Source organism: Pipistrellus kuhlii, unplaced genomic scaffold (genome assembly GCF_014108245.1).
Source record: "Pipistrellus kuhlii isolate mPipKuh1 unplaced genomic scaffold, mPipKuh1.p scaffold_m20_p_1, whole genome shotgun sequence".
Taxonomy (NCBI): domain Eukaryota; kingdom Metazoa; phylum Chordata; class Mammalia; order Chiroptera; family Vespertilionidae; genus Pipistrellus; species Pipistrellus kuhlii.
In genome coordinates this window covers 110,520,673-110,546,483 of record NW_023425404.1, presented here as the reverse complement: position 1 = coordinate 110,546,483, position 25,811 = coordinate 110,520,673, and the positions used below count along the sequence as shown (strand labels likewise).

General features: G+C 37.8%; 1 protein-coding gene across 2 annotated transcripts in view; it reads left to right on the top strand.

The window, feature by feature from the left end:
* Positions 1-25,811, top strand: part of NEBL (nebulette) — a 364,126-nt gene that overhangs the window by 169,149 nt on the left and 169,166 nt on the right. For both annotated transcript variants that reach the window (XM_045587984.1, XM_036459604.2), the window contains exon 4: positions 19,593-19,700. In XM_045587984.1, coding sequence (XP_045443940.1) covers positions 19,593-19,700 — 108 coding nt within the window. The remainder of the gene's footprint in view (positions 1-19,592; positions 19,701-25,811) is intronic.

The following is a 25,811-nucleotide window of genomic DNA, read 5'->3' as shown; positions in this document are numbered from 1 at the left end:
AACATAGCTACTTTTATGTTGGGTTGAAAATTTTTAGCAGTTTGCCTTCTCTCTCAAAGTAATAGTGTTAAATATTTTATCTTGTTCTATATGAAAAACAGAAATAACATTCCATTCTACTAGATTATTTAGTTTTGTCCATTGGATCCAGTCAAATAAACTGACAACTACATTGTTCAGATAGCTTGGAAACAAATAATTTCGTTATTAAGTTGAAATAACATCATGATAGCACCATGATAGTTTGATTTGGAATCAATGTAGAAATCAATGTAGCTTAAACAAGTTTGATATTAGATTTTTGTTATGTGTTCTTTGTATATATGTTTTTAATGTGATCTCGACTTTTATAGAAGTTCATAGATTTCTCTTTTTTTGAAACTAAACTTGTTGGATTTTGAATGTTTGCCTGGAAAGCTTCGATATTAGAAAGTGCTTTTTTCCTCTTGATAGGTTTTGATTAAAAATTAATTATTGGTTGAGCCATTTAATATTTTTACCTTTTCATAAATGACATGGATTTACAAGATAGATAAATTAGAGTAAATTACTTTCTCTCTAAGAAAGTAATTACTGTAAAAGGATTTTAAATACCCGTTCTCCAAGGCATTGAAAATGGGGCTTGATTAACTAAAGTATAACTTACAGTTAACCATAAGAAACTAGTATTTCTTAGCATCTGATAGGTTTAGGCATTTTCCCTTGCTGTGCATATCAAATATAGCATTTTTCTGGAGCTTTTCATAGCAGAGGTAAGTACATATGTGTCATTAGTTTGTGGCTGGGCTGCCCACTTGGCCTAGCCAATTTATTAACGAGGCCAAGGGTTGGTTTCTGTCCCTGGATAAGCCAATTACTGTAAGTTCTCTCTGCCCCATACGCATTAGACTACAGCAGTTATCATGGGATGACTGTGAATACTTAGGAACAGATATTTTTGGCACATATCTTTGCAATTTGAGAACAACTGGTATATTTATTGCTATAGAGACTGGAATGATTAAGGAAAGAAAGTTATTTTTCAAGTTCAGCATTATGGCTAGCCAAAGGTTAATCAGAAAACTCCCTTTACTTAAGTGATGGTTTTTGAAAATAGTTCTAAAATATGTCAAAATTAAGCCATAGTTAATGTGCAGAGCACAATTTCACATTACAGTAGAAACATACTTGTGTTGGGTTTTTTTTCCCCCCTCCATTTGGTGAGCATTACAAGCTGTTTCAGAGTAATTGTTCTCACCATATTTCATGGTTAATTATCTAATGTATAGCATCAATAAGATGTACAGAGATCATCTACTTTAATTTTTCTCACCTTACAAGTGAAGAAATGTGATTCCCAGGAAACCTGCTGAGGTCATGAAGAGTGTTAGGCTTAGCTCCAAGTTTAGAATTTAGGTTCCTTCACCAGCATGACCCATCCCAAAACTCTGTTTCTGTGTGTGTGTGTGTGTGTGTGTGTGTGTGTCTGCCCACTCAGGATATCAGCTTTCAGCCTTAGCACTTTCTTTATTCTTTATTAAAATTAGCTTATAGCTAAAACATTCTACTGAATGTTTTGAGGTATTCCTGTGATCCATTTCAACTTCATTGTATATCTGTTCAAATCTATATAAAACTTGGCATTCTTATTTAAGATACTAGAGGCCTGGTGCATGAAGATTCATGCAAGAATAGGCCTTTCTTCCCCTGGCTGCCGGCACTGGCTTTCCTCCAGCACCTGGGACCCGGGCCTTCTCTCTTGCTGCTGCCTTCTACCTTTGCTCTGGCTTTACCACCCTCCTGTAACTCCCTCTGATCCCCGCCTCTCCCTCATAGTAGGCGTCCTGCCCCACCCCAGCCATCCTGCCCCACCCCAGCTGCTCTGGGTTTGAATGCGCACGCACTGCACAGAGGCTCAGAGTGGCCAGGGTGGGGTGAAATGCCTGCATCATCGCCATGATGATGATGCAAGCATCCTAGCCTGGCTGCTGCCATCTTTGTTGCATCAATTTGCATATTTCCCCCTTATTGGCCGTGGGTGCTTCCATTTTTGTCACAGAGTGACAGCCAATTTGCATATTCTATCTTTACCACCACTTAGGTGAAATGGTTTTAGATTTTGCCTATTGAGTATGAATGATTTTAGATAGGATGATTTTTCTGATATGAGACTTGATTCTTTACTAAAAACATATTTTTAAAGTATATTTTTATTATTTTCAGAGAGGAAGGGAGAGGGAGATAGAAAGATCAATGATGAGAAAGAATCACTGACTGGCTGCTTCCTGCACACTGCCTACTGGGGATTGAACTTGCAACCTGGACATGTGACCTAACTAGGAGTCAAACCCTGACCTCTTGGTTCCTAGGTCAGCGCTCAACCAATGAGTTACAACAGCTGGGCTTGATTATTTCTTTATATGGGCATTTCTAAACAAAACTATAATGAAAAAAGTAAAATATCTCAATGGCTAGAAAAAAAAAAAGATATTGAGGAAGATTTTGTTGTTGTTGTTGTGTTAAATAAAAAAAAAGGGATACTTGCCAATTTTTTTCCTGACGTTTTTAGGATTTTTGCATAGTGGAAAAATATTTCAACAGAAACAGTGGATATAAAAAGCTAAGTCACAGTTATCTTGTTTTTAAACATTTTTTGGAATTAACATCTTCTGAATATTGTTTTAAATAATGTTTTAGTTATATTATTGTTTAAATAATGTTTTAGTTATATTATTGTTTAAATAATGCTTTAGTTATATTATACTAGAGGTCCAGCATGCACGAACTTGTGTTCGAGTAGCTCACTTCAGCTTGTCTCAGCTGGCCGCCCTGCCATCCCCGCTGGTTCCTCTTGACACACCCCGCCCACTGTGAGAGCCTTTTATGATATAGATTATTGCTTAAGAGTGATTATTACCAGCAGCTCAAATAGTGACATCCCAGAAAATTCTGGAAAACAAAATTTTTGTTTCACTGTCCTATTGTAGCCATTTGGAAAAGGGGACTCTCATCTGAGGAGTTGTTAGAAAATGTTTAAACAATGTTTTATATATATTTTTTTGTTTCTTTAACATCATGACAGGTTCCCAAATCACATGCAGATGGTTTTCAACTAACCACTGTTTAGGATTATGTGGACCACTTTTCTGTTAGTGTGTGTAACCGAGCTTTGATCACAAACAGCTGTGTCAAGCCTTAGCCCACAGATGAAAGGTAGGAGGCTGAGAGGAAAGCAATCTGGAAGGCTCTAAAACCCATTTAGATATTTTATATGATAACAAAACGTATATGAGTGTACCAATTAGGATTCCATTTGCGGCAAGTGCTAGAAACCCTATCTGGCATTGGGATTGCTGGCTCAGGTGTCTGAGTAGCTTGGGGATGAGGGGAAGGGGAATGGGTGGGGAAGCTTGAAGGTGACGTTAGGGCGAGGCGTATAGGTTCCCAGGGGCTCTCTCCGTGCCTCAGTTCTGGGTGGACTCCATGGTTTATCTCCCGAGGCTGCAAGATGGTGCCACACCTCAGCTTATGTCGTGGGAAGTGCCAGTGAGAGTGGAAGAGCGGCTCCCTCCCACCAGTGATGTCACGGATTCTCTTTTCCTTGGCTGGACATTGTGTTCCCTGCTGAAGGAACACCCGAGAGTGGGGAATGCAGTGTTAGGTGTGGCCAGTTCCACGTCACATATCCCCCTTTGGGAAGAGATGGGGAGACCTGAGTTTTCAAAGGAAGTGAGGGTGTTGTACCAAAAGAAGGGATGACAGATGCTGGGTGGTCCAAGAATAACAAATGCTGGTTTGCAATATAGGTGATAGTTCATGTTTTCCACCTTGTAATCCTTTTGTAATTTTGCACTTATTGTAAAATGCAATAATGCCCTCTTATTTTATAATACTAGGAAGGGAGTGAGACAAACTATTTTCCTGGGTTTGTGAAGCCAACATTAAAATAATGTGGGTTTTTGTTTTTTTTTTTTGCTTATATTATTAATAGTATTTGAAGCTGCTTTGGCTGACTGTCCCGTGAGACTTAACCTTGAACCATTATGTTTATTTTTGAACGGAAGGTGTTTCTCTCTAGCCAGTGTTCCTGAAAACACGAGGTTTGAGCTTGTACCTGCATGGAAGACAGTGAATGAAATCACCTGTGTGTTCAATGAGGGTGTCCACTGGGTGTTAGTGAGAGAACTGTGACTAGAAGTGTGATGACGCTGAGGATTTCACGAATGTTTTGAGCATAGTTCTGATCAGACTTGGGAAAAGATGAAATTCTTGCCTGTTGGAAGAGGAAAATAATACGTTTAAAGTATGTTCAGTGTATGAGATGATTCAAAAACTATTGATACTTATATAGAAAGTGGCTATTGCTAACAAAAGCAGCAAGAAGGGCCAATGCTGGGGCAGTGATCACCAGCTAAGCCCCTCCCCGTGCCTTTTCTAGAACTCAGGGTGGTGGTGGCTGTGCGGCCATGGTCACACTGACCTTGAGGTGTGAGATGTGAGAAGCTCTCTTTGTTTTAGTGGCCCCTGATGACAGTTTGCAGAGGCTATGGGAGCATGAGTACAAAGTAGGGGAGACAGGGGAGGGATGTGATCAGGGAGACACACGAAGGTCCAATCACAAAGCTTTGGTGTCCAGACATTACCCACGGACAGTGCAGCCACACGGATGCATTTTTAACGGAGGAATGAAGTGCCCAGATTGACAGTTTGAAAGCTCACATTGGGTGCAGATTGCTGAGGGAATAGGACAGGCAGAGTGGCGAGTAGGAAGGCTCTGCAGTCGTCCAAGTGAGTGGTGGCTGGACTGTGGCAGTGGCAAAGGGAACAGAGCCCAGTGGGTGGGATTTGGGGTAGTAAGGAAAGAAAATCATTAGCATTTGCAGCTGGGAGTTGGGTGGGATGTGAGAGGAAAAGGAATAAGAGGAAATTGAGAACTTGGAAATCAACTTGTTAATTTTATGTAGCAATGTCATGAATAGGGTAGACTCACAGGTCAGTTCATTTTATACTAATAACCTGCATACTTTTCATTTAGAAAAGTGAAAGGATTTGGTGCTCTGATTATAGAATTTAATCCAGATGAGCCTTTCCTGGGACTGAGATTAAAAGGTCTCCAACCAGGGGACTGATTACAAAGATGGGGAATTTATGGTTGAACAAATTTAAATTTAAATCTTTATTCAGGCCTGTCCTTTAACTGGGGGATTGCCTAGCTGATGACATATATATTTTATATTTTGTTCTTTAATTTCTCCTGCAGTGTTTAAGAAATGTTGGGAGCCTTTTAAATTGAAAAAACAACACACACCACACATTTTGAAAAGGATTTACATTTTATGTTACACATAGTGATTTAAGATTAAATTTATGTCAGGTATATTATTTGATTCTCCTTGGACAAATACTATTTTCCCTCTTCTTGAGCAAATAGGAGAGATGAGCAAGGAGATTTAGCTCGAGTTCCAGATAAAACTGAGGGTATAATTATTCCTTGCACTGCACTGCTGAATTAAGCAGGGCTGCCTCAGAACCTGATTTAACGGATTACGGCAAAGGGTGCTTGGCAGGGAACTTTCAGAGGTTCCATTCCATGCTTTTGTTCCATTTGCCTTTCAAGTTTAATGCTATTTGGTGCAGACAAACACTACAGATTCCACAATGTTTTTCACCCCCCGTGAGGGGCCCTTTGGTTGCTTCAATCTCAGGCAAAGGGATTGGAGAGGCCAGTGGATCTGGTGGAATTAGCCTTTATCTGGCTTCAGCTTCTCCCCCACCTCCTCCTCCGGGCTTCTGGGCCAGGGTGCCCACCATGGTTCTCTCCTCTCCTGCAACCCTCTCTTGTAGCTCTTTGTGAGAGCTGTTATCAATTTCAGTGGCTATGGTTTGTTGCCTCTATTTGTACTATAACTAGAAATTTGATAGGGTTATGTACCAGTCAGTGGATTTAGATGTCAGGTGTAAATGCAGCAAATCAACTCTGACAAGTCAAACGTCAGTGCAAAGGGTGGGGGTGGGGCGGGGCAAGGATGACCTACAGATCTAGGAAAGTAAAATACCTTGCAACCTCACTTTCTCTTTGAACTTGAGGTCAGTACCTTAGAACCTTTAATTGGTCCCTTCCTGAGTGAATGTGACATAGGGATTCTGGCTCCTATCCGCAGGGCGGTGACATGGAGGCTGCTTTTGGATGCTGGCATTCACGGAGATCTGACTTCGGGTATTTTGATAAAAACATCTGGGTCTGGAAACTTTTTTTGACTGAAGCTGAGATTAAGGTCTCAGAAAACTAGACTTACTAATGCCAGAGTCAGTTTACATCCATGTAACACAGAGAGCCTCGTGTTTTTAGTAAGCTCTGCTCCCTTCTTTAGGTGAGGTGAGGGCCCAATGCTTTGCATACCCTTGTCTCCCCAGGCTCTGCAGTCCAGCAAAGATTTGACGAGTACTCCTCACTGGTTTGCTACACAGTAAACACCCAATTTTGTGGACCTCGATTTAACAGACTTAATATAATGGACAAATGACGGTCCGTATTTCATATGTGAAGATTACCATCCTGTTAATTTTAAAATGCTTTTAACCAAGATTTGCTTATAATTAAATCAACAGGTTATTTTTTGTTGTTATTAATTCAGTGTTATTTTTTAATAAATTAAAACACACTGTAGTGATTTCGCTGACATAAATATGACATATCTACAACTATAGTCTACATATTTAAATCCAAGAGTCACTGCTTGTAAACAATGCCCAGATAATGGTTAATACGTGATCACAGCACACCCAGAGCGGTAATTTGCACGCTCCTTTCTGGGGATCGAGCTGAATCCTGGGCATGGGTCCTGACAAGGAATCCAATGGTGACTTCTTGGTAGATGGGAAGATGCTCAGCCAATTGAGCCAAATGGCTGGGCTGCAGCAGTTTTAACTCGTGCCTGCCATGTTCCCACCACGAGTACGAAGTCTCGTCCCAGCCGTATGCATTTGTTTCCTGGAGGTGACTGGTGAATGCACGCGTTTGCTAGACTTACTCAGTGAAATTATAGTAACACATATAGAAAACTTTTCTGTGAAATTAAATTTTTCATACGTACTTAATTTTAATTAGACAAACATGTCTACATAAATAAAAACAGGTAAATTAATTTGTCAATTTTTTAAACATAACACATTCGAAAAACCTACTTTATTATGTGTAATGGACATTCAACTTTAACAGGCACCCCCTCATCCAAATTACTTTGTTATATCGAGGTTTTATAGTATTGTCCTTTGAATGGGATTAACAGGTTTAAGTTTCTTAGATCCCTTCTGTTTCTTTCTTAATTGGTCAAATAATAGTACCTCTGAGCTTTCCCAATATCGAAATCTCTTTACAGCCCACTTTGAATATACTGGGTGGGGCAAAAGTAGGTTTACAGTTGTGAGTTCTTGAAACACCAAGTTTATTAATTTGTTTTTTTAAGTTTTCACCCAAGGATATCTTTATTGATTTTATTTTTTAAGAGGGGAAGGGAGAGAGAAAGGAAGGGAGGAAGGGAGGGAAGAAGGGATGGAGATAAGCATCATTTAGTTGCCTCCCATATGTGTCCTGATTGGGGATAGAACCCAAAGCTTAAGTGTGTGCCCTGGCCAGGAATCAAACCTGAAACCTTTCAGGGCATGGAACGAGGCTCCAACCAACTGAGCCACACCAGCCAGAGCCTGAGTTTATTCATATATCATTATTTATTAACTACGGGCCCAGTGCATGAATTCATGCACCTTGAAAGGAACTGTGGGCCTGGAGGCTGCAGAAGGCACAGGGGTGGGTCTTGCCCAGTCTCTCCTGCCACAGCTCCCATTCTCCCCTCTGTAGGCAGCCCCATCCCTCTGGCGCCACTCCCTCACTTGAAGGTGCCAGACCTGCTCACACCTGCTGACAGTGCAGAGCGATTGGGGCCAGCAACAGCAGCGGGTGTGAGTTGGGCTGGGGCCATCAGTGGGTGCAAGTGGCAGCTGCTGCCCCAGTCACCCCTCAGGAGTAGGGACCAGGCGCCAGCAGCGGGTGTGAGTGGTGGCTCCGGTGCTGACTGTGGGTGTAAGCAGGAACAAAGAATTTTCGGTAACCACCAGAGGCTCACCCCGATGGCAGTGACTGGTGCCCTGCCTTGGTCTGGCGCCCCCACTCACATGCTCCACCATCCTGCCATGGCTGGCGCCCACCATGTTCCATCAACATGTCATAGTGACTGCTTGTTGGGTTGTTTGGTTGTTCCAGTTTTTCTGCTGTTCAATCTATTTGCATATAAGCCTTTTATTATATACTATATAGTATTGTATAGGATTTTTGCATGACTTTTCATACTCAAACTCTAAACCTACTTTTGCCCCACCCTGTGTAGCTTTGCCTTGGCATCTACCTGAGCAGAAAATTCCTCATTTGCCAGTGGTAGGTTGGATAGGAAGTAGTTTCCCCAGTAATGGTTAACATGAGTAAGAGATGCTGCTGGTATCTTCCCACTTAGTTTTGTGAAGTTACAGAATGAATGTAAAATCACTGATCAACTGCCTCCTGTATGTCCCACATTGGGGACTGAGCCTGTAACCCAGGCGTGTGCCATACTGGGAATCGAACTATGACCTTCTGGTTCACAGGTCAGTGCTCAACCACTGAGCCATGCTGGCCAGAGTGAGTGTAGGTGTTCAAGTGCAGCTCATCTTGACAGAGACTTCAGTATACTCTGTAAGCACAATTCAAAGAAATAATGAATTTATATTCAGCGTAGTTTTGTTGGAGTTTATTTAAAGCAATGAAACACACACAGTCTCTATAATAGCTCTTGCTACTGAAGTATTGATGGTGCTGACAAAGAGAAAACTCAGACCAGATGGTTTCCAAACAGTGGAACCACCTGGCTCTTTGGCAATGCCAATTTATTCCTGTTTCTCAAATAGCTGTACTTTCACAGACTGTGAAATCTATAAGTGAGATGTTCACGGGCTCAGGGGGCTCAGGCGGAACAACATTCCAAAATTGGGATTATTAGGGGACATTAAACACTTATCCATGTCAACTCAAACTGACCTCTCTCTTCCACGTCTATTACTTTCGGAGTCCCATTTTTTCTTCTTTCTCTTCGTAACTATGAAACTCAGTTCTTTACTTCCACATTGCAAATAAAAAAATTCTGGAGAGAAAATTTGTTCTTTGGGGAAAAGGAATCACCCAGAGCCTATTAATGAATTCACACCGAGGGGAGACTTTCAGGTCAGCAAGGGAAGAATATAGTAATTGCATGTGTAGCACCACGAAATCCCACTGAATCATGGAACTTGAAACTTCATAGAAATACAGCCAAGATAATATATTAATTGATGTGCAGATTTATGCAGTAGTCTTTCCAATTATAATGTTAAGTTAAATGTTGGAATTTTTTTAATTTAGATTATTTAGTATCTAATTTTTCATGTTGGAAATCAGAGTCAATGTAAACGTGAAAATACTGAGTAATCTATAGACTTTTCTCAGTTGGTGCTTGAGGATGGCAATCATTTTAAAGCTGCAATTTGCAGTACTTACCCAAGGTTTTTACTCCCTCATTGATGAATACCCACCGAGCATCCAATTGGTAGCGTGTGTAACCATTCAAGGGCCGATACTGGCCAGAGTCCGTAACATGTAAGACAGTTTAAACATTCCTTCAGATATTGTGCACACGATTGTTTGAATTCTAGTCTTTTAAAAGAAATAATTGTATAGTTTTGTTAAAATTACATTTCATTCTAAGTGAAGGTCTTTGAAGTCTACAAAGTGTTCAAATTACCATCTTATTAGCATGGCAGGGAAGAAGGGAGCAAAAGCTTTCAGCACGGATGTGGGTTTGAATCCCGACTCTGCTGCTCACCAGAAAGTGATGCTAGGCTTGTGTCTTCACCACGAACCTGTAATTCAGTGTATTAATTAGGATTTTTGGCTGCCAGGGAAAAAGAACCCAATCCTCATTAACTTGAACAAGATGATAACTTTTTGAGGGTATTAGGGCACAAAAATCCAAGGGCAAGAATGTGCTTGTTTGGGCTCCAGGAACACTGGGAATCAGGTCTTAAATGCCACCAGACCAGGACTCTGTTTTTGGCAGGTGAGGGACATCGGCCTGGTGTATTCTGGGGGTGGAGTACCTGGCTGTTGATAGTTCTCAAGTTTTAAATCATGGAGTTTTAGTTACCAGAGGGAGAGACTCACTTTAGATTTTGGGTCCTTACTTCCAAATCCCCCAAACATCTTGATTTGGACTAGCTTAGGTCAGATGACTGACTGCCTTGGGGCCAATCAGTGGTGGTTAAGGAAGTGGTTTTTTTTGAAAGATACTGGTGGGAGTGAGGCATGGGACTATTACTAGGAGGAAGGAGGTTTCGGGTAGGCCAAACAACAGGTTTTCTATTGAGGAACTAAATTTTTCATATGTAAAGAATGGTAAAATTGACATATCTTTTATGGAGTGGTTTTGAAGGTGAAACAAGTTAGTCAAATGTCTAGTGTAACATCTGATTCCTTGTAGTTCTTTAATAAGCCATAGCTGCTATTACATAGCAGGGAGGCAACGAGCCAGCATTTCTCAAAACTCACACTAGTTATCAATGTGAAACTCTGAGAATCCATTATTTTCCACTTCATTCTTCAACACTTCCAATATATTTATTTCTAATAGTTTCTTCTCTGTGTAAGACCTAGGTTTCTGGTTCTAATATAGATATATTAATAACCTGTTGACATTTATAGGAGTTTTATATTTTAAGTAAAATTTTGTGTTAAGGATTTAATCTTGAAAAATTTTGTATTAAAAGCCTTAATGAGATCTATGGGTTTTTCTGTGTGGTGAAAGCTGTCTATCATGGAAGTTAATCTCAGTGTCATTTGTGTGTACTGCATTTAGATTTATTTTTATTTTGCATTTTTTCTTTTATCAGTTTGGTAGAAGTGGAAGGAGCATTTTCTTATAGAAAAAAACAGTCAGTGTTGCCTCATGGATAATGCCATTGAAGTGTAGAAGGGCTGTTAGGACCAATTTTAAATGACATTATCAATCTGTTAGGGAGCAGGCATGTGGAATAAGGGAGGGATCATCTGTCACCTTCATCAACTGTGACTCTGAGATGAAGGGCGGGCTATTTTCACTTTCATGACTGTTTCATGTTAGTTCAGCTCTGTTTGTTTACATTTGCTTGAGTTTGATTTTACCCTTATTTCTTTTCTATATCAAAGTTTGGATGTAGCTTTCTTTCCTGGATTATAACTCCCTAATTCTTTTTTTCTTTCTTAACTGGACATTATGCATTTCTTAATACGTTATAATTCTGACTATGCACACAGGAATGTTCCCTGTTGTAATTTATTATATTCTCCTTAATTTAACCTTGCATGGTATTTTCTGGTTCAAACTAATTTCAACATATTCCACTCTGTGTGTGAATTAGGCTATTTATATTTTAAAATTATAATCATGTAATGGGATGAGGCTGGCTTTCTCTAAGGGATTAATAGCTGAGAGAACACGTGTCCAGAAATAAAAATTAATCATCTGAATTATTAAATGTTATTTAAAAATTAACATGGCAACAATAGAGCAGCAATACTCAAGGTCTGTGAATCCATTACTCTCCAGGACTACATAGGGTATTAGAATACTAATTGTTTTTGCTTCTGCAGTACCTGATAGTTACTTGGATGATACTTTAGTTTCCTGAAAATCACCATCACCAGAGTAATTTGCTCCCCAGAGTAATTTATAACTTACAAGCAGAATTTGGTGGATTAGTTACATTTTTCTGTTGTGAAATTCTTTTTTTAATTTTTTATTTTTTTGTTGATTTTTTACAGAGAGGAAGGGAGAGAGATAGAGAGCTAGAAACATCGATGAGAGAGAAACATTGACCAGCTGCCTCCTGCACACCCCCTACTGGGGATGTGCCTGCAACCAATGTACATGCCCTTGACTGGAATCAAACCTGGGACCCTTCAGTCCGCAGACTAATGCTCTACCACTGAGCCAAACCGGTTTCGGCTCTGTTGTGAAATTCTTAGTGAAAATATGCAGTATGTGTATATATTTTAGGCTCTAATTTTCTTTATTAACACAGGCAAGATTGTTTGCTTTTAATCAATTTTCACCAATACTACTGTTTTGGCAATGGCATTCTTCCTTCTGGCCTGATCCTTATTAATCAAAACTTTAAATAATCACTTTGTTCAAAAGAAATACCCAGGAATACATTTTGAATGAAAAATGTAGACTGTGTTTAGCTTTTCTTTGGGTGATAATTTTTGTACTTCTTGTGACATCACAGAAACCATTACAGAAAATGAATGAGTTACAATTTGAAGTTGCGTAGATCTTCTGGAATGTTCTACTTAGAAATATTCAGTTGGTTCCATTTCCCTCTCTATTTACAGGACATTACTTTTATCTTATTTGTGTTCAGTTTAATATTTTTATTTATGCATTTTTCATTGTCAGACGAAATGAAAGATAATGTCTAGGGAGATGCCAGAGAGAGACTTCTGCCCCCTCTTCAAACTCCTTTCCTTCATTGATAAAATGGGCATTAAAATGTATGGGAGAGAGGATTTCTCTGAAGATAATATAGGCAAAACATATTTTAATTTTCACTTAATTTTAAAATTTATATTCTATTTTGATCCACAGGAAGGAGCTCCTGAATGCAGGAGGTACAGGGCTGGTCCATGTGGTAGGATGTTCTCAATACAGCTCCTGGGATGTAGTAGACACTTAATAGATGTCACGAATTATTATCATCTCATTTAATTCTCACAAAAGTGCTGTCAATATGGTACTACAATTATGTTAATTTCTTGCATGAGTAAACTGAGGCTCAGAGAGATTCAGAAACTTGCCTAAGGTCACACAGCTAATAAGAGATGGAACCAGAGCCCAGGACATTCTTGTCGAATTCTGAGCTTGAGCTGTTAACTCATAAGCTACATGTAAGTGTCTTAGGGGTGATTTTTAAATATCTTATTGAGAAATTAATTAAGATATGCCTTATTATGCAGGCAGAATATTTATTTCAAATGAAATTGAGACTTCACTGTCTTTAACTGAAAAACAGTTCAGTTAAAATAAAGGGATTCCAACTGTAGTAAAGTTGGGTTGTGAATATGCACAGAATGGACAAATCTGTAAATATCAGTAAATACCCCAGTAAATGCCGTGAGAGACTAATTTAAGACTTAGAAATCTATGAAAATTGGTTTTAATGCTTTTTAATTATGTTTGAAAAGGTAATTAAGAATTTAATTTTATATAATTAACCATACACTTACAAATTATCACATTAATTGATAAAAAAGCAAATTTGCTTTTTGAGCTCATTTGACTTAACGTTTGTTAAAATTAACTTCACCTTAAAAAAGACCTTAATCAGATTTTCTTTTGTAGTTGTTTAATTTTCATGTAGCATAAGATTAGCCAGTTTTCTGCCGTTTAGACATTAAAAATACAAAACTAGATAGAATTCAATCATGAAATAGTTATGAAGCTTTTAATCCATGCTTAGCACCAAGCAAAATGTGGTGAGATAGAAAGAAGCAAATGACACATGTTCTCCAGGACTTTAAAACCTACAGAACCATGTAAGAGAGGACACAACTGAGCGTTGGATTTTGTAGATCAAGCTAAGAATTTTGCATGTAGTTTAAAAATGATACCAAACTCATAATCTACCCTTGATAAAATGTAAAGTATCCATCATGCCATGAAAGATAATAAAATTGGTATTGATTTCATGGTATCAGGTGGAGAATTTGTGTGAAATAAAGGGAAAAATAACATGAACCAGTAATAAATATGTCTGTAGACTTTAGGTTTCCATTGAACATATCCTGACAAGGTAAGCTGCTTTCAGGCTAAATGATATTCTCCTTCTGTTGACCCTCTGGCCTTAGATTCTTCTTAGCCGTCTGGTCTATCATGATTGGCCAAGGACCCCATCCCACTGCTACTGTTGCTCACCATTTATTCCATGCATCGGATCTCTTTTGCAACACTCTTTCACCCTATTTCACCTCAGTTCAGTGTTTGCCAAAATACTAGTAGTTAAATGGCTTCATTGAAATGAAGAAACTTAAAGTGACTAAGCTAACTTTCTGCATAGGGATATCCATTGGCTCACTCACCATTTACAAAAACCCAACTCTTGCCTTTAGCTGACTGAAAATATCAACTGATTCTGATTCTCATCTTCTCTTTCTATTCTCCTGCTCATGACTTTGGTTCAACCTCTGGGTACTTAGCTTCCCCATCTGGGGTTTTAAAACTCTGCCCATACTTTCTTTGTAACATATTTGGTCTGTACAAAATAATATATGGAGTGTACATGAAAGCTGTACAATGCGATAATAAAAGGATCACGTGTGCATCTACTTTCCAACTTAAGAACTTGAACATCACCAGGAACAGCGAGGCTCCCCTTCCATGAGCAGCTCTCATTATTCCTCTGATGTCATGCACATCAAGTCCCCCCTCCCATTTATTTACCACATATGTATGTATTCCTTGCTTTCCCCCTTCAACAAAATGTTTCTGACATTCATGCATGTGAGCCATGCAGCTGGAGTTCATTTATTTTTATTCCTGGATAATATTGCATTGTATGAAGATATACTAATTTGTTTGTTGTCCTGTGATGGATGTCTAAGTTGCTTCCAGTTTTTTTGTTTTGTTTTTTTAAATAATACAGTTGTGTTATTGTGGACATATTGGTCTATGTCTCCATATGCTCATGGTCAAGAGTTTCTTTGGAGAGGAGCATAGTTGGGGCTGGAGTTGCTGAGTGTCCATCTTTGACCTCATTGCTGACTCTTATTTAATCTCCTTTCAATTTATTGTTCAACAATTGACCAGTCTCTGGTTCCATTGACTTCTTTAAGAACAAATGGCTTTCTGCCTAAGAATGGCCTGTTTTTTTGGTGGTTTTAATTTTCCACATTTATTTATATTGTTATAACAGTAACATTTATGGTTCTTGCAGTATTTAGGGGAGAGAACTCATCTCTCAGAATTAGAACATAATTCAGTTTGCAGCTCTGCTCACTATTTTGTCACTGTGAGCCTTTTTCTTGTGCTGGGCTAGCACCACCCTGGCTTCTAGTATGAACTTTTGAGTGTTACTTGCTGATGACTCCCAACACAAAATATCACTGCACACACACACTTTGGTAGAAATGATCATATTCAAGTAATACATGTCATTTGTTTAGTAAGAAGGAGGAAACTAATATTTGCTAATGACCTACTAAGGGCATGTCCTTGCTTGACCTTTTTACATGTCATTTATGTTAACCATCTGAACATTGTGTAGCATATTGCTTTTTCCATTTTATAGCTGGGGATCAAGAGTGTTAGAGAAATTGAACAAATCAAGACCACAGAACAAAATTAAGGTTTAAATTCAGGCCTTTTGACTCTTGATTTAGTGTTCTAATCTATAGTACAGAAAGATAAATATTTATATGTGTGTGTGTATGTGTGTGTATGTATGTGTGTGTGTGTGTGTGTGTGTGTGTGTGTGTACCTATGCAGATACATACATATGGATTATGTCAATACTAAGTAGCACTCAATATTTGAAATACATTTTTATGGTACTTCTGAAGAAAAATATGGCAAATCGTATGGCGTGTTGTATATATTTCTTACATTTGACTTTAAGAATGCATTTCAATGTGCCTTTATTCACTTTTGAAAGGATAAAGAAACTAAGACTGCATTACTTTTCATGTAGAGTACATTCTCTTTCTGAACTCACAGTGGCAACTTGATTCTGCACTCCCTTCTCCTGTGTTCTTCCTGACCTATTCTGATTGGAGTATGGACCTTAACTGGCAATCCTAGAGGGGAGTGGGTTGGGGACCTTATGAGAAGGGTAAGGGATAAAGCAAAGAAAAAAAAAATCATGGACACAGACAACAGTATGGTGATTGCCAGAAGGAAAGGTTAGATGGTGAGGGAGTAGAAGAAGGTAAGGGGAGGTAGTTGGGGATAGAAGGAGACTTGACTTGGGGTGATGAACACACAATGCAATATACAGATGATGTGTTGTAGAATCATATACCTGAAACCTGCATAATGTTATTAACCACTGTCAATTCAATAAATTCAATAAAAAGGTCATTTCTGACCTTTCTCACTTCCTTTCTAGCTTCATTTTCTCTTAGACTCACCACTAGCATACCATTTATTCTACTCATATAAGACCTTGTGCCTTCTATTTCCCAGGATAATGTAACCTTCCAGAGGTGTGGGATCATTGACACCCCCCCTTTTTTTTTTCTGTATTGTTCCACACCTGGAATAGTACTTGGCATTTGAATTGGATATTCAAATGGATTGAATAAACGAACATTTGAGGAGGATATTCCAGAGAATGGCATTCTGAGAATACCGCCATTGCTATTTGTCGGATCATCACGAGGTACTTTTTTAACAGCAGAGTACGCAAAAAATGAGATGATAATTTTGTATCCAGTTCTGAAGTGTAAGGGAAGAAAAGGCATTTTTACTGAGGAAAGAGGAGTTTCTAAGAAAACTTTATAAGAGGCTTGATGAATACTTTGAGTTAATGTTGGATGCTTATATATAAAAGCACTTGCTATGGACTGTTTGTTCTCCCGCCCCTCCGCCCAATTGTTCTGCTGAGACCTAATCCCCAATGTGACGGTATTAGGAGGTGGGGGCTTTTGGGAGGTATTTATGTCATGAAGGTGGAGACCTCAGGAATGGGATTAGTGCCCTTCTCAAAGAGACCCCACAGAGCTCCCTCAGGCCTTCCACCAATTAAAGTCACAGTGGTCTTTGAACCAGAAGCAGGCTTCTATCAGATACCAATCTGTCAGTGCCTTGGTTTTGGACTTCCCAGCCTCCAGAATGATGAGAGAGTAATTTCTGTTGTTTGTAAGCTACCAGTCTATGGCATTTTTATTATAGCTGCCTGTATGGTCTAAGATGAAAACTATGGCCAGCAGTTTCTTTCCAAATATGGTCTAGATCTGTGTTTCTTAGCTAATCTCCTGGGTCTTTCCCCTTCACCAGATGCTGCAGCCAAATGGATCCACTTTTCAGTCCCTGAATATGAGATTCCTCTCTCACATCTGGAACTGGGTCAGACTTTCTCCCTCTGGTTCCATCCCCCTTCTTTCTTCCCTTCTCTATCACTTCCTCCTTTTTAATTATTTGTTAATTAACTCCATGGGCCTGGTGTTATGCTGGGTTCTGGGATCACAGTGATGAATAAGATCTAGACCTTGTCACCAAGTTCCATGTGTTCTAGACCTCGCAGAGAGCTAGGATGTAGGTGGGTGGGAGTGTAGAAAAGAGAGGCACCGACTAATGCCTGGACGGCAGTGAAGATGGACTGGGTGGGCTGGTGCTTGAGTTGGTGCTGAGACTATATAGGTTTGGTTGAGGATCTCACTGTTAAAAGAATTACACATCTTCTAAAATTCTGCAAACCATTTAAGAAAACGATTGTATCCTCTTCAGTATAGTTGAGGCCAGCCCAAATCATGATTCCTATGTGTCTTGTGAATGTGGAAAGGGCTATTAAATGGTAATTAGTTTAAAAATTATGATTCTAGGATTTAATAGTTTTTCTTTTCAGTTCTTTCTTTGAAAATTACCATTAAAAAACCCTCAAACTAATCACAGAAATATGTGCTTGTGCTTTCCCTGAACCTGGCGTTAATGATGTAAGAACTTGGCTTATAGTTTTTCCTTCTTAATTCTTCATGCCTGTTGCTATCATAACATTCGCATCGTTCTTTCTTTTGCTATTTTACTGTTCTCTGCCCTAGTGCCAAGTTCAGGCAAAGCTAAGTGGCTTCTCTGCTTAGCTGTGCATAAAACACCAAGAATGCACTGGTGTGCGTATCTTCACACATGCTAAGAGAGTGATGGTTTGAATGTTAATTTCATTTAGCGTTTTCTTTTAAAAAATACTTTTAATGATAGGAAGGGAGAAGAGAGAGAGATAGAAACATCAATGACCAGAGAGAACTGTTGACCGGTTGTCTCCTGCATATTCCCTATTGGGGATTGAGCCTGAAACCTGACAGGTGCCCTTGACCGGAATCTAACCCGGGACTCTTCAAATCTGCAGGCTGACACTCTATCCACTGAGCCAAATCGGGTAGGGCCATTGGACATTTTCTGTGGAAGAAAAAAAGGGTGATAAAGTCCTTTTATTTAGGGAAATAAAGTAAGGGTTTTAGTACTTTTATAAATTTAAATAAAAATATGTAGAGAAAATTAGATATTTTAAAGTTTAAGGTAATGAGACTATCCACATCTTTCTATTTGTTGTCATCTGGGATTTATTTTTCTATCAAGCTTTTCTGCTGAAAGGAAATCTTCCAGTGGTTTCAAGAACAATAATGCCTGAGAGAACGGAATATTTGAATACAGACAACACTCAACAGAAACAGTCATTCCATGCTGAACTAAGGAAACTTGTAAAATTTATACTTAAAGTTACACTTACCAAATCATATTTTTACTAGCTTGCTTAAATGTTAATTATTAATATATGTTTTAATTTGAAACTGATGATTATGAATGTAAAGTGGGTTATCAAAACTGTTTTAATATTTCTTAATATTTAGGCTCCTAAAGAAATAGGAGCAGTCAGAGTGATATAATCATCTCAGTCATTGACAAACAGAATAGTTAACTGGCATGACAGTTATCATCATTATGCTAATAATAGGAGATAGGGCTCTAGTAAGATTAAGCATTAGTTATTCCATTCCCTTAAGGAAACTGCAATATTCAGCTTCACTGGGTTATAATTAGAAACAAAGTGTATTTAAGCACCAAAAAATAGAAATCTTAGCTACCTCAGCGCACAGTTTGCTAAGGGCATGTGCTTCAAGCCTTTTAATCTCTAGGTGTGGCTTATTGTATAAATACTTCCATAGGCATTTACATACTTGTCATTTAGCAATACAGCAATGTGTAATCATACCCACATGCTCTGCCTTATGAAATATAATGAAAACTTTCTAAGGACAGGGGAGCTGCTGCTGATTTTGTATGTCTTTCTCATCCATAGTGCAACCCGGGCTCAAAAAGGTGCTTTGTCACCGACAAGACGGGCTCAGGAGCCGGAGATTAAGCTTTCTTTCTCCATGTTTTTCTTCAGCAGTGGTACAACTATCAATGGCGATGATAATGATAACTACTACAGAGCACTTGCTTGCTTGCTATTGGCTGGGTAGGACTACTGTATTAGATTTGATCCTATCCTCAGGACCTATGAAATAGCGCTATTTAAATACTGTGGTTGCCATCTTATGGAGGAGACCTCTGAGGCACAGAATGGTTAAGCAACTTGCCTAAGATCACCAGTCAGTAGAGCGGCTGGGCTATAAACCAGACAGTCTGGCTAGGCCCCTGCCTCTCACTGCGCCACTTGCTGAGAGAGCTGTGTCTGGAGTAATTGGTTCCAATTTTAGCAGCTTTTTTGGCGCTGGCCTATCCTGAGTGGGGTTTGTGATTCCTCTGTTTACTTTTCTTTTTCTTTCTTTTATCCCCTCTCCCCTATCCCTATCCCATTAGGTCAAGTACAAAAGAGATTTTGAAGAAAGCAAAGGGCGGGGCTTCAGCATCGTAACCGACACACCGGAACTGCAGAGGCTGAAGAGGACGCAGGAACAAATCAGTAACGTAGGTGACTGTTTAATGATGTCATAGCCCTAACTTGTGTTTCTGGATGAGAAAGTGAGATTGGGTGACTTGGAAGTATTCTTGTTGCTTTGGTGTATATGAAATACTCATTGTACTCATATAATATGCCAAGCTCTTCTGTGAAATGTCTTCTCTTTGATTTTATCACAGGTATTTAGAACCTACACCTCAATAACAATCTCTATATTTCTTTAACTTAAAAGAAGTTATTATTATTTAACATTTTATTCAATTCAAGTCCAAAATAGGATTTTCATAGCTAAGTTAAAAAAACCTGACAGTTTATTTATTTATTTATTTATTTATTTATTTTTTGCTGTGGATAAACATACAAAATATATACATATAAAGTCAAGTATCTTGAGGAATCTCATATTTGCTAATTATGTGTATATAACATTTCATACTTTAACTTAGATACTTTTAGAAATGAAGCATTACACCTCATTTTAAAAATAAACATTTATATAGGAAATTACTTTGAATTTGAAAGCTGCGTCTTGCTCACTAATATGTTTTTTTTTCTTTTAAGAAAAGTAAGACTAACAAGTTCAAAGCATATTAGGTACCGAAAAGTGTTAATTCAATACTTATTACTGGTGGACAAACAGCTAATCTTACTTTTTATAATTTATGTCTGTGATTATGATTCTTCCAAAGGATTATATAAAGTTTGTTAAAGTGTATTTTATTAAGAAAAAATTAGTTCATTGTTAGGTTTTCAAGAGGAAATATCAATGAAATCAACAACTGTGTACATAAAAGTGTGCAAATATGCATTTTTCTTGAGAAGTTTATCTTGTGTGTCGGGTATAGTCACTAAACTTTGTATATATAAATGTTATGTTATGTAGCCTTAATTTCCAGGACATGTTTAATTAGCAAATGGTTTTAAACTCATTGATACATGGCCATCATCATTATGTATAGAGTGACAATTGGCAGATAGAAAAGTATATAATTTGAGAAAGAATTTCATTTATCAAAAGTTCAAAAACAGAATAATGTTTAAAAAACATGTACTGTGTTTCCCCGAAAATAAAACATCCTCTGAAAATAAGGCCTACTTACAGGTTTCCTTCTGAGTGAAATATAAGGCATCCCCCCACAAATAAGCCCTCCCTAGGCTAAACATGAGAGATTTGGTCCACTGATTCTGAAAGAAATGGAGTCACAAGAAATTCACCAGGAAATTCAGGAATCAGATTGTTATGATGATGTTTCAGAAGATGATGACATGATTGTCATTGAATAAATGAGTAAATTCTTGATACTGTAGGATTCACAGTTTGTCTGGTTTGTGTTGACAACTACCGTACTACCATACCGTATACAGGTAATAAACTTCCTTTATTTTCATTTAACAATAAATGTGTACTATATTCTTCTTCATGGAAAAATAAGACATCCCCTGAAAATAAGACCTAGCGCATCTTTGGGAGCAAAAAATAATATAAGACTTACTTATTTTCGGGGAAACAGGGTAGGGTGTGAGAAGAGGCAGAGTAAACACTTTTTCTTTCATATTTCCTGACATTTACCCATTATTTGCTCTTTAAATGGACATTCTGTTTTAGGAAGGATTTTTTTTTTTCCTTTGAAGAGAAAGGGATGAATTTTAAGGATTCATGACTTCTGTCCCTTAGTTTTTCTACTTGATCTCAACAAACCCCACTCATGATACTGAAGATCACTTCCCTCCTCCGTCTTCCTTTTCTTTTTATTCTTTCCTTAAACCAAAACTGATATATATATTAAATATATTTTATTGATTTTTTTACAGAGAGGAAGAGAGAGAGAGAGAGAGAGAGTTAGAAACATCAATGAGAGAGAGTCATCAATCAGCTATCTCCTGCATGCCCCCTACTGGGGATGTGCCTGCAACCAAGGTACATGCCCCTAACCGGAATCGAACCCGGGACCCTTCAGTCCGCAGGCCGACGATCTATCCATTGAGCCAAACTGGTTTTGGCCAAAACTGATATTTTACTTTTAAAAATGCAATATAAAGATATATTTCACTGGCAGTTACATTGTGTCTCTTTTTTGTGTGCATTATTTTGGGGAACTTTTATTAAAAATTTAAAAATAATGCTACACAAAACAAAACTATAAATCTTCAACTATCACAGAAATTTCTTTCAAAAAGAGTTAAACACTTCTGCTTAAGATATCTACGGTGACAGCTAACATAAAGACTGCAGTTGGATTGAAAGGTAAGCCTTTTAATTTATATTCAAATTCAGTCAATATTCGTGTTTAATAAGAAAAGAACTGATAATTTCATCAACCTTTGTCATTAGCAGGAATATGCATTTTATTCAATACCAAAGGCTGTTTGCAGACCCACTCTTCATTGTGCAAAAACCCTTGTCACACAGGTATGTGTATATGAATGTATATATCATATACAGTACATAATAGTATGTAAAACTACTATTTAGATTAAGCATATAGTTTAGACAATGCTGGTTTTTAAAAGCTTGTAATTTAGATACCTTAATATTTTTGCAATTGTCTCAATATTAACAACCATAGCAATCTTGCAAGTAGTACTTAAAGCATGATGAATGAGGCATGTGAATATTTGGATAGTAGCAAAAAACATAGATTTTATAATATTACTGGTAGAGATTTATTCTTGAAGAAGGGAAGCTGTTAAGTATTCTGAGTGAATTTATTATTCACTTAGAAATGCTGCAACTTTATGAACTTTTTCCGTGATCTCATGGGGTTTTCCATATTAGCTAAAGACTGTGTGTGTGTGTGTGTGTGTGTGTGTGTGTGTGTATGTGTGTGTAAGAAACATGGGTTAATCTGAAAGCTGGTATGTTGGCCAGTTCCATTTTCCACATTACTTTCAGATAAACCCAAAACTGAAATATATTGGCCAAATGCAGACAGCTGTTTTTGACAGTGGCCTGGCCTATGTCTGCTTTGAGATGGAGAAGGTGAGAAAATGTCCAGACTGGACAGACATCAGACTCTTTCTGCTGGAGGTGCTGGGAGGCTCATCCTGGAAATTATTAGGGATATGAGATTTGAGCTCCAAGTTTAATGCAGGATGACGTAGGTGGGTTAACTAAGCCAGGGTCTTCACAATCTTTATTTTTCCATTTGCTTCATTTTCTTACTTGTTTTTACTTTATTTAACTTTGAATGTTGTCTGAATCCTCCTTCCCCTTTTATTTAATTTATTGGGTGACACTGGTTAACAAAATTACACAGATATCAGGTGCACAATTTCACCACACATCATCTGTACACTGTATTGTGTGTTCATCACCCCAAGTCAAGTCTCCTTCCATCACTATTTATTCCCTGCTATTCCCTCTTTCACCCCCTCTCCCCCTTCCCCCTGGCAATCACCACACTGTTATCCGTGTCCATGAGTTTTTTCTTTTCTTTCTTCCCCTCACCCCCCGCCTCAATCTGTCTGGATCTTTCTAAGCTGCCTTTAATCCCCTTTGGACTAAAGAAAGTATAAAGACATAAAACAGGGGATTTAATGACACTCCTAGGTGTTTTGGGTAATATGTTATGGATGAATGGGCATTTTTGATTGCTTGTGTCTGTGTCAGTTACATGAGAAATTTTTCACACACTTTCATAATCATTTGTCCAGGATCTGAAATCATTTGGAAACGCCCACTCAGTCTGCATATGTTGGTGAGGTGTGGGATAAAATACAGCTATACATTAGAAATTGTGTGTAATGAAAGGGTGAGAGTGGGTTTAGCCTTGACTTACTTCTTTGGGGATCTGTAATGACAACATACTGAACCTGGGAGATTTATTAAATGCTGCAATTTAAAATTCTTCTGCTATATTACTTAGTAGAGCTGCAGAAAGAATAAGAAAAGAGGTCAGATTATAGAATGTTCTGAATGATTGGAAAGAAACAATTAAATTCCAAATAAAAAAAAATTTTTATGTGACATTTCAGAAGATGTCTTAGTATCTCCCCCACTCTGCCTTCTCAGCCCAGTCTTGGGCGTAAATTCACAAGTGACAGAATTATCCTAGTACAGCTCCACAATTTTTTATTTTTTTACTTAGTGATTGATTTCTAGGAAAAGGTTCTTAAAGGACAGTGAACAAACATGAATTGAGGAATTTCTGTGCTGGATATTTTTAAAAACATGTTTTTTTCTGTTGTCCATGTAGCTCTAGCGTGTATGGGTAATTATAATTCAGGTGATTACACTTTCATATTTAGAAGTAGTACATTCAGGGAAGCAGCAGCAGGAGAGCAAGGCAGAATCACGGCCAACATCGAGGGACTCATCCAGCCTTCAGAAGGCTCCTGATGTATTTCATTCTGCCTGCTCAGACATTAATATAAGCTGCACTTTCAATTAGTCGAGACAGTCTGTGGATAAATTGTGAAATGAAATGGTGAAGTTCAACTCCGAGAGATATTTACAATCTTTGGGCAGTAGATAGAATTTAGATGCTTATTTTCAAATTTGTTTCAGGTGGCAGAGAAATATTTTATAAAGGGAAAGAACCCCAGATGACAAAACTTGTATTTTACAGACTGACTGAAATAGTAACTGTACCATTGTGTGATTTGTCAAAATTTGTTCTTGTCCTCAACTCACAGAGGAAATAATTGTGTGTATCTGTGTGCATGTGTGTGTGCCTATGTGTGCTGGCTTCAGTGGGAATCTTTAAACCCCTTTCCTAGATCACTGATGGCACAGAGGGTACTGTTTTTACCTGCTCTATATCCTTCCTCTTCCCCTGCCAGAATCTATAATTTTGGTTCTCTCTCCTGTTTCCCAAATACGTGTTTTGCTACCATTTTCAATTTTGCATACCTATTCAAAAGAAATGCTTACTGAATTTAGAAGAAAAGCTAAGATTGAAGTCTTAAAAAAAAAAACTTTATGGAACAAAGAGTATCTGTAATTTGATATTAAAATGCAATTATTTTTAGTTTCTTTTTGATGTGGCTACATCGTTTTTCATTGACTTCTTAGAATGCAAAATAAATTATATGCTCATTAATAAGCTTGAGTGAATACTGTTGATTTGATTTCCTAAGACTTTATGAGTTTAGCTTAAAAATATTAGATTATTAGGGGTAAACATGTCCTAATAATTAAATAGCAGGGTCTATGGACTATTAAAAGATTAGATTCAAAGTTGGGTTGAGTGTAAGGGTGAGCATGCAGGGAGGTATGACTATCTAGGGATCTGGTCTCTGTTTGTAATTTAAATAAATCATTTTGACAGAGACTGACTGTGGCCATGTTCAGGCTGCTGACAGTGTGAAATTGAGTTGTATGGTGGACAGAAGACAAGCAGTCAAGGAAAATCCCCCAAAGGCAAATTTTGTTATGTAATTGGGTCAACTCATGCATGAGAAATGCATGCTAATTGTAAACTGGTGGCAAAATTAGAGTATATGAGGCAATTAGATCTTATATGAAACTGCAAAACTGATGTAGGACTTTTCTAAGTTTTAATATTTGGCAAACATTAACAATGTTTTTTTGTTGTTTTTTTAAAGGCAAGAAAGGTAAAAGTTAGAAAGTCATTTAATATTGAAATTAAAATATCTGTTAATTTTGTTACTTTACACAAAAAGCATAAGTTTTATAATGAAAATTTACATGAAATCTAATTTTGAGTACTAAAATGTAGTACACTAAATTTGAAAGGAGAATGGGATGGCATTCTTGTAACAAATCGTAACTGGATTGGTTAACATAGATGACTGATTATGAGGTCAATGGTTTTGATTTAAGCTCTTGGTGTCTGTTATTTTCATGGAGCAAATTTACTTGTTACTTTAGTGGATCATACTTTATCTCCAACTTATCTCAACCAGTGACTCTGATGCATTTTTGACTAAAAGTGGGTCAGAACATTATTTTATAGCAAAGATTAACTATGTCAGAGAAAGTGATAGGGCAATAACATATATTTTCTTTCCAATACCTAACACAGGTATGAATACTTTATTCATTTCAAAAGACTGACATATCCCGTCTAATTAGAGCCTCTGAACAGCCTCTCCTCGGGGAAAGCATTTCTATAAGGAACGCTTATACTTTCACGAGAAAAATGTATGGAAAATTA